This window comes from Scophthalmus maximus, chromosome 17 (genome assembly GCF_022379125.1).
Source record: "Scophthalmus maximus strain ysfricsl-2021 chromosome 17, ASM2237912v1, whole genome shotgun sequence".
Classification (NCBI taxonomy): Eukaryota; Metazoa; Chordata; class Actinopteri; order Pleuronectiformes; family Scophthalmidae; genus Scophthalmus; species Scophthalmus maximus.
Window position 1 is genome coordinate 18220996 of NC_061531.1, and position 9521 is coordinate 18230516.

At 45.8% G+C, this 9521-nt stretch overlaps 1 protein-coding gene across 1 annotated transcript; it reads right to left on the reverse strand.

The window, feature by feature from the left end:
• Positions 1 to 145: 145 nt before the first annotated feature.
• slc4a1a (solute carrier family 4 member 1a (Diego blood group)) lies at positions 146 to 8233 on the reverse strand. Its single transcript, XM_035614311.2, has 21 exons — positions 8079 to 8233; positions 6911 to 6983; positions 6725 to 6780; positions 5759 to 5871; positions 5610 to 5656; positions 5351 to 5516; positions 4915 to 5050; positions 4748 to 4817; positions 4612 to 4654; positions 4330 to 4514; positions 4026 to 4233; positions 3699 to 3902; positions 3457 to 3605; positions 3169 to 3363; positions 2816 to 3061; positions 2585 to 2674; positions 2339 to 2505; positions 1989 to 2230; positions 1716 to 1885; positions 1280 to 1453; positions 146 to 1180 (listed from the first exon to the last, which is right to left on the reverse strand). Exons 2-21 carry the CDS (start codon positions 6935 to 6937, stop codon positions 1115 to 1117), a joined length of 2754 nt encoding a protein of 917 aa, XP_035470204.1. The 5' UTR covers positions 6938 to 6983; positions 8079 to 8233; the 3' UTR covers positions 146 to 1114.
• Between the last annotated feature and the right edge of the window lie 1288 nt (positions 8234 to 9521).

Below are 9521 nucleotides of genomic sequence, written 5' to 3' on the forward strand. Positions count from 1 at the left end.
GAGTTGGAGTTTACTTGATGACATTGAAGCCATCGTGGTCCAACTGAACAGCCTCTCCTGTTGCTCACATAGTGAAATGGTCAAAGTTGCTTGTGAGCGATGTGAAAAAATATGTTTTTCTTTGGCACTCAAGAAAAAAAAAGGATTTTATAGGCTGTTTTTTTTATTTTTGAATAAAGTGTAAATCCAAAGGATGTACAGTGTTTCAAGCACACAAACACATGATAGGCAACACGATAAGATACATTCACAAATAACGTTTTTTCCATGATTATTAGTGCAACAAGTTCAGCTCAAACAAGTATATCCACCATTTCCTGCACACCCCATTTTATAATAACAAAAGCAGGTACACGTTTCAAAATCAAATCTATAAGTGCGTTATACAGGTCTCCTGAAGAGGAAAGACCAAAGTGTTCAGTAAACCATACACAATATATTAAATGAAAGCAACATTGAGTAACACCGCTTCAACATCTTTTAAGAATAATCAGGGGAAAGTCTAATGTCTGCAGCAAACGCAGAGAAAAAAGAGAAAGAAAATCATTTGTGCGAGTGTAATTGGCCTAATACAACAAATTCGCTTAACTTAAATAGTGAACATAAGGTAAGGTGAAATCATACTACCTTTAACACTTCTGTAATCTGCAGTCAGGCATTTGAAGAAAAAAAATCTATATATTATATTATTAATTTATCTCAAGTCCTAAAGGAAGAAGTTCCAGAAGATCCAAATACTACTTCGTATTTAAACAAATAAACATCCAGAGTAAAAAAAACAACTTAATTCTTAATCTTAATGCTTGAAATTAATTGATTCCACACGGACAGATGAAATATGTATAATGAGAGTGTATGACGAGCAGTGATTCCTCTTGATGACAATATGGACTGTTTGTTTTTATATTGTGATCACACACATTTCAGGAATAATGAGAGGTAATTTCCTTTAAAGATAAATAATGATAACAGAACAGTTTGAAACTGCACAGAGTTGTTTACACATGCGTTATTTGTAAAGATACAAAGATACCCGGTATTCAGTTTGACTTGTAATCAATAACTGACTTCACTTGAAGAGTTTGCGAGTTAAATATTAATGGCGTGGTGACGGTTATGCCATTAGAGCTTCCTCCCCAGGCTCATCATCCAGCGCCACCTTGGCGTCATCTGCATCCAGCTGCAAACACAAACACAAACACGTCCGGTCACAGCACAGGCGCAGACATATCCAATGACGTGACGTTTTTGTGTGTAAGGTGCACACAGAGGTACTTACACATTTCATCTCCTTGACGGTGAAGAGCGTGCCGGTCATGAACATGCGCAGTGGGATGGTGAGAATGAGAACGAATGGCAGGGCCAGAGAGAAGGGACTGATCTTCACCACCCACAGGATGCCCAGGCACACCAGCTGGATCAGAGTGAAGAGATGCATCCGCAACGTCTTGACCTGCACAAGAACCAGACAGAGAGAGAGGGGGGGGTCAGCTGAGGTGCTCTGAGCTGAAGAGTAACAAGAAAGTTAATTATATTTTCTTGTTGTTGGGATCATTTACTAGGGTATTGTACTGAGCCTTCTCTTAAAGTTACACTTAATGCAATATTTGTTGAAGGACACCAAACAGGCACAAAATGAAGTCAGTCGACATTGTATTTTCCAATCTCTAGACATTAGAATGTGCCACAATCAAGTATTTGAGGAAGTTTCATACCCTGGTGGCGTAGGCATCAGCGGGATGGTATTTCTTTGGTGTGATCAGCAGTAGAATCCTGTCCCACATCTGGATTCCGCTCAGAGAGGTGATGCCCATGTAGAGGAAGATGCCGAACAGGGCCGTCATGGGAATCATCTTCAGTATGGGTTCCATGAAAATAGAAACGCCTAGAAAATCACAAAAAGGAGAACGACGATTGAAAGAAAATGGTTATTTTATTCCGATTCCTGTCATGTGTTGGTGTCGGCACTGTAGACATTGGCCCCTTACCAACCAGGATGGCCACGAGGAAGCCACTGATCCTCTGCTCGATCACTTTCTCGATCTCTGGTTTCGGGCCCTTGGTCATGACGGTGAGGGCGTTGGCGTGGGTGACGGACCGCACGGTGGCGGCGCTCAGCCAGGGCACCCCGAAAATGGACGCGACGCCTCCCATGCTGACCAGCAGGAGCAGGTCAAAGTGGAAACCAGATCCTTTCATCATCTTCCTCTCGGGTTTGCTCACAATCAGGCTGATGGTTTCGCAAGATACGATCGAAAGAAATGTTAAATGTCTCGTCTTGAGTTAATTAGCTTCAAACGAGGCAGATTGTCACGCCATCATTCATGGTGTCACTCACGTGGTAATCTGGGACTCGAGGAAGATGAGGATGAAGACGAGCAGCGCAGGTACACAGCAGGCACCCATCATCCAGATTGGGAAGTCTTTTTTCTCGCCCATGGGGTTGATGAACCAGCCTCTTGCTTTGGGGTTGGTCACCTCAATACCTTTTGGCACAACCAGTTTCTACGAGAAGACAGAATGATGATATTCATTCACAAAAAGACACAAGAAGCTTGAAGTAAATATTTCTTCAAACACTTACCTGAGTGTAAGCATCCTCAATGCAGATATCCAAAGCGATCATGAAGAAGATAGCGATGGGGACACCGAAGTCTCCAATCAGACGACGGATCTAGTGAGAGTAATATACAGTCTTTTCAAAATCACAGTGACCTACGTAATGGGGATCTTATTAATATTGCTTCAGATTCTGGTAAAATGACATCTTACCTATAGGATTTATAATAATGATAATAACAATAATAAGTTTTACCGGGCCTGGAAAGTAATGACCATTCTTGAATTGACGGAGGAAAAACGCAATGAAGAAGCAACCAAACATCAGGCACATTGACAGCAGGGCGGTGTTGGGGTAGGGCCTCTCAACCTCCAGCTCGTGCACGGTTATGTTGCCGTCTGAATGGTACTCCACGTGCTCGGTGATGATCGGGTGGAAGGGGTTGTCCAGCGTGGTGTTCAGATGGTCGTAGTTCAGGATCAGAGGGTGGGTTTTGAAGATCTGCGCGAGGGGAGAGGAGCAAAAACACAGTGAGACAACACAATTGGACAGTGGTAGCACAGAAATGCGACGGTGAAATGGATGATGGTGGGATGAGGCGAGGAAACCTTGATGAGCTTATTGAAGGTCTCATAGATGAAGATGAGCGAGATGAGGATGGAGAAGATTTCCTGGGTGAAGCGCGAGATGAATCGGACCAGGAAGCTGCCTTCCACGGCCACGATGATGGTCACGATCACTATCAGCCACATCCCCACCCAGATACGACCCACAATGTATTCAATGCCCTGGGACTTGCAGAACTAGTATAGAATAGAAAAAAAGGGTCAAATGGACATTTGATGAGGAAAAACGTGACTTGCGGAAGATTTCTAAATCGGACAACTTCAACATACGGCGTAAAAAGCTTCCTCAAACACCAGCAGTGGTCCAGAGAAGCCGATGACGAGGACAGGCTGGGCGGCGATGAGGCAGAAGATGACACCCTGGATGCTGGTGGAGATCATGAGCTCTGACACGCCCATCATTTTATCTGTTTTGTCGGCTGCGATCAGACAACGGAGAGGAAGAGTTACAAGAACTATTGAATGTCAACGAACTCGAGGTGCATCTCTTGCCGTCGGGGGGCCCCTCTTACCCAGAAGTCCTCCGAAGGTGATGGCCGGGGACAGGGCGGCGAAGTAGATGAAGATGACCGCCGCGAGGACCTGAGGGTTCAGCGCGTCTGTGTAGTCGCTGATGTAGTGGCGGTAACGCCGCTTAACGTCCTTCACCATCCCGCCAAAAGGATAGCCAGTACGGGCCAGAGGATCCTCCCTCGGCTCCACGGGAGCTTTCTCAACTGGAAGGTCACACAAATCCAAAACATCTGACGTACACTACATCTGCTCTACCTTACCCGCCACAGGCTACGGTAAAGTCAAACGAAATTTCAGTGACAGTATGACAAATGCAAATGTCTGACCTTTGACCCTGTCGCCAAATGCGAGACGGGTGTCATTGGGGCGGAGTCTGTCGCGCAGCATCTTCCTCTGGAAATCGATGACCGGCTCCAGCATCGCCGAGTCCTGGATCTCAGTGGGAGGAATCACAACGCTGCAGTCCATGAAGTCAGCGATGGCGTTGGTCAGGTCTTTGTCCGTCTGGGCCAGGAAGGCTTCCAGACAGAACACCTGTCAGAGCAGCAATACAGAAACCTTTTTAATCCACCTGCGTCAACACAAAGTGGAAGCTACATAGTGCTGAGGTGTTCTTCTTTTCTATCTCACCCAGTCAGCCATCAGAGCACCCATGGCTCGCCCGCTCTCGCTGTAGTCCATCCCGCTCTGGCTCGGCCCCACCAGGATGAAGACGAAGCGAACGGGGACCGGAGACTCCAGAGCCGACTGCATCACCACAGAGTCCCTCAGCCTGACGAAAGCCACCACTGGTTTCTCCAGCAAGTCCAGGACACCTATTGGAAACACCGGCACTTAGAACAACATCTGCTCCAGGACCACACACACTAAACTGTAGAGACACACGACTGCATCAGACTGACACTCACGTACCTGAGAGGACAACTGAGGCCTCCATGTTGTCAGAGGTGTCCCTCTGCAAAAATAAGGATCCAGTGAGTATCAATTGAATATGATATAGATGATTTGCCAAGTTGAGCCAAACTGAATGAAAACCAGAGAACTGTACCTTCTGGGTAACAGAAAATGTCTGCATCTGAATGTCTCCGGAAGCTGTAACCACAGGTCCCTCTACCTGACTGAAAGGGCAAATAAAATGAGCATTGTGCAAATATTTTAGCTATTTGCAATTTTTTGTTTGAAGCATTGTCGTCGGAGAACGATGGGTTACTGTACCTGCGTCTCATGAGGAGAGCCCTCAGCAGGCCGTCCCGATCGCTGGCGCGAATCTCATTCCTGTTCAGCAGCTCGTCGGCCACCTTCTCGGCCACGGAGGACAGACTGTTGGCGTTCATGTCGAAAATGACAGTGCCTAGAAAATCATGTGAGGTCACGTGTTACTGCGGCTTCTAACCGGCTTATAATTCACAGAACACGACTGTACAAACTTCTGTCGCAGAAACTCTCTCCTCTCATCTCTGTGACACTGTCAAGATGAGTGTTTTGTTTGCTGTGCGACGACATGAGTAGGAGAGTCATGCACTGACCACTTGTTGATCGGTGAAACCAACCTGGAAATTGATCGCCTGTAATAAATACTACAACATCTACGGTCTCCGTCTTCCTGATTCAACGCGGACGACGGTCATTTGCGGGTTTTCGAGAGGTTCACCTGTGGCCATGGTCCTGCGGAGCTGGATCAGACTCTTGAAGGTGAGGTAGGAGACGTGAGAAGGACCCCACTTCCCGGTGGCGGGGTTCAGGTTCTCCTCGAAGCCCACCCAGCGGCTGGTCTCCTGCCAGGTGTTGCCCTGGAGCTCGTTCAGCTCCACGTAGGCCTGTGGAAACGCACCAAAGTTAGTTCGCGTCGGTAGATAACAGTAGCGGTGATTAATGGCAGAGAACGTCTCCTGAAAAATATGTGGACTAACTTGAGCGTCCCCTCTTGTGGTGGCATTGGTGTTCACGTTCAGATAAGCTGAAACAAAGAGTTGAGAAAGGAATCAGTGCACGGATTTTTAAAAAAAAAAAGAAAAATGCAAATCGCAAAAACTTGCATGGGACTGTCAGGTGAGTTTACCCTCTGAACCACTGGGGGGGATGATGACCGCCACAGGTGGCTCATCCTCCTCCTCCTCCCCGTCCTCCCTCCTCTTCGCCAGGTCATGGATGCTGCTGTGGCCTGGTGGAGTCCTGGTGGGGAAACAGGAACATGAATTTAAATAAGGCTAAAGATGAGTCAATCGACCTCCAAGTCTGGCCAGCAAGCAATGCAGCACAAATAAAGTATTATTGGGAAAAAGTATTCCTATAATAGCGTCTTCAAGTTAAATGGACCTGTAGTTGGCGAAATGGCTGAAATCCATCCAGCAAGTATAATCTTTAACTTTAGGCTGAGATCTGCTGTTGCTGCCATTCTCTTCTTGGCCACAAGAGGGCAGGGTTGCTCAACCTTTTTGAGTCTGAGCCCTGCCACGGCCTTGATGACACATTACACAACACACACCATAAGGAAGCGTTCATCACAGTATTTTTTGGCGTCTGACATGAATAATGATAAATAACAGGTTGTGGCAAACAAACAACTAACTGAAGAAATTGGTGATTTCAATTCGTCAAATGCTCAATATCTTAACAGTGGAGATGATGTGAACGCTTCCCCTTCAGCCCCTTGCAAGACTTGAGGTAAACGTAACTCTGCGTTAATTGAGCAACTGGCCACTTGGGGGGCTGTCAACGCAACTTTATCATCTGAAAGAGTTTTTAACAATGGAAAAAGTGAAACAAATTTTCAATTTTTTTAACCTCCAATGTATTTAAGTAAAGCTTCAGTTCCAAAAACACAAAACAACAATGTTTTTTGTCTTACACGAGACCCATTTTCACATTACAGGAAATGGTTCCACACATTATTCAAATTTTAATTAGACCAGTTTTAACCACCTCAAAACTGCACCTAGATATAACCGCTCGATGGGCGGAGCTTGGCAAGGGACTACAACCTGCACAGGTAACAGGTAACTACACAGTGACATCAAGAACTTACAGTCGGACTGGAGAGGGGAAGGCGGAGTCATTGTCTTCATAGGACACGTCACTGCCCTACAGACGAGAGGAGAGTGTGCAGCTTCAATATTACAATAAACCTTTGCGTCGAGTTTTAAGCTTTACATGTTTTGATTGAGCGACAGTATTCGACTCCACCGCACAATGAGGGAATAAAAAGACCAACCTCCTCGAAGCTGAAATGGTTTTCCATTGGTGTTTTTCAGATTGTCAGTTTCTCAGCTACTTATGTGCATTCCCTAAGACAGAAAAGGAATGGTTGAACATAAGATGATGATGAAATAATGATATCAGACACATCAACGTCTTTAATTAGCGATTATTATTATTTTCTTTAAACTGCCAGCCCACTGCGGAATGAATAACAGAAAATATTAAATCTGTTTTTTCCCTGGTGAGAGACCTTTTGACATATTTTTAATACAAATATCCAAAGTACAGGACTTGTGACAAATATGAACCAGAAATCCTAAAATTGTCATTTTTAAAATTCAGAACCATTATTATGATTATGGTTTTCGCAGCCGCTACAGAAACCAGTCGGGCCTGCTGCGACCAAGAAAGCGCCATCTAGCATCACACAGCTGCTGCGTGCGTGAGTCTGTGTGCAGACAGGACAGATAATCCCTCAGCCGTTGAGAACGTGAGCGGCGTTAAAGTTTAAATTGAAGACGTACAGAGATAAGACTCTGGGTTACACCCTACTTCAACTGGACTCCTCTGTTCCCTTCAATTGCAGTGCAGTGGGGAGACTTCACACTTCACAAACTATCACATTTATGCAGAAACACATATTTCATATCAAGTGAGCAAGCATTTTTTTTTTTAAATAAAATTGGTCGAGGAAGGTCGAGAACCTTTGGCAGAAGAATCTAACAACCTTTCACCTTCACAACATTGATAAGGACGGATTAATAGTGCTGCCTTGAACACGCCATCTATAAATATGACCATTGCATGTGAACATATTATACTGATGAACATTAGGAAGACGTTGCTAAAAGTCTCTACCTTGATAAGCGGGTGAAAAATATATATGAAAGAATATATAATTAAAAAATTATTTCAAACCTCACAGGCTGTAATTTTCCGATGATCACAATGCAACTTGACCTCGACCTCAAAAGAGTTGTTTAGTCAACATTGATTTTCATTTTCCTCAAAACAACTTCAGCTCTAGAAAATCATTCAGACCGAACTCCCATCTACGTCCTCGACACAGGTCAGAATATGATGCCGAGATATCTACCAGTGCTTGACCTTCTAACCTCAAAACCTGTAGGGGTCCATAAAGTACGTCTGACCCTGTTTCCCAGAGCAGGTCCCACCCTTACCTTGCGTGCAGGTACTCCCACCTGGTCTCCGCCACTGGAAACAGGACGATCTCTGCTCCGTCGGCGCAGACGAGCCGGCTGATAAAGTCAAAAAGACGAGTACTGCGACGAGAGCGGGAACACCCACAGGATGCTGCGTCGGACCATCAGAAGCGCCGTACCCCTCGACCTCTGGTTGCTCAGCAACGCCGTGGGGGGTTCGGTGGAGATAAGGCCCGTGTGACAGACAACTCGCCCTATCAGCCGGGGACACCTTGAGACGGGGATATCCCAGCCCTGCTTCTTCTACTACGCCCTCTCAGCATGACGCCGACCTCACGGAGAAGCTGTGTGGACCAGGGGCCTACCTGGGGGGGGGGGGGGGGCAAAGAGGGTAGAGAAGGGGGCAATGTCCAGTATCAGGAGGAGGATAGCATCTTATGACATCATCTTGTTTACATACCGGGGATTCCCTCTCGATGGGGGGTGGGGGGGTGGGGGTTCCCTCCACCATCCATCATCCAGAGGAGCGTGATGTGATAAACATTTCTTTCCCTCATTTCAGCACTGACGCTCACTTTGTCTTTGGTGCAAGTGACAGAGTGAGACCTCGGTGTCTCCAGCCGGATGCTGTATGTGGCCGAACCCCATGCTGAGGAGGAGGATGCCGGCCGATGATGGAGGGAAAACATTTAAGATTAATAAGATTTAAAAAAAAGACTTCACTGTCGTCTGCGATGACAGGTTCTGTGATGCTGCGTCTGTCAAAGATAGAAGAGTAGCGTAGTTGACTCCACGTCTGAACACGTTAGGGACATGAGAAAGATGCAGAACTGCAACTGGAGCAGCTGCATGTTTTTTTCTGTCCAGGGACGAATACAGTTGCACAGAAAACTGTTTTTGAATTGTATTTCATGTAATATGCAGCAGCAAAAACGGACTCAGAAGAGAAACCAAGGAAACCCAGCGCACCGTCTGTCACTTCAGTAAGTACACGTGGTCAACAGCGTGCAGGATAGTTTGGTTTCCTTGCGAGGGGATAGGCCCTCCTTCGAAACAAACTCTACATCCGGCCCTTTGCCCTTTAACCCTCCCAGATGAGGAGGAATATTGAGGCCTGAAGACTTGAAAGTGAAGAGATAAACAGAATCTTGTATCCCATTTTTTATGATGAGTCGTCACATTTATCTTGACTGGAGAAAACAATTGGGACACAACAGTATTCTGGGTCGGCCTTAAGGATGTTGTACCCCCCCCCCCCCCAAAAAAAAAATCACATGCAAGTCAATGTGATCCGGCCAGATATGATGTTGATAATTGATTTCTTCTGGTTCTCTCCAGAAGGACATATGACTAATTGGAATGTCACAAATTAGGCTGCACGGTTGAAACTATTTTTCGCATGCGTTTACCCATGAGACTGTTCTAAACTAGCCCGGCGTAGCCAGACTAAATACTCATAAT

Excerpts from the sequence above, each read along its gene's own strand:
- slc4a1a (XM_035614311.2), bottom strand. The coding sequence starts at position 6,937 with ATGGAAAACCATTTCAGCTTCGAGGAG. Across the intron at positions 6,781-6,910 it reads ACCATTTCAGCTTCGAGGAG|GGCAGTGACGTGTCCTATGA; the intron begins GTTGGTCTTTTT and ends TCTCGTCTGTAG. Across the intron at positions 3,062-3,168 it reads CCTTCAATAAGCTCATCAAG|ATCTTCAAAACCCACCCTCT; the intron begins GTTTCCTCGCCT and ends CCCCTCGCGCAG.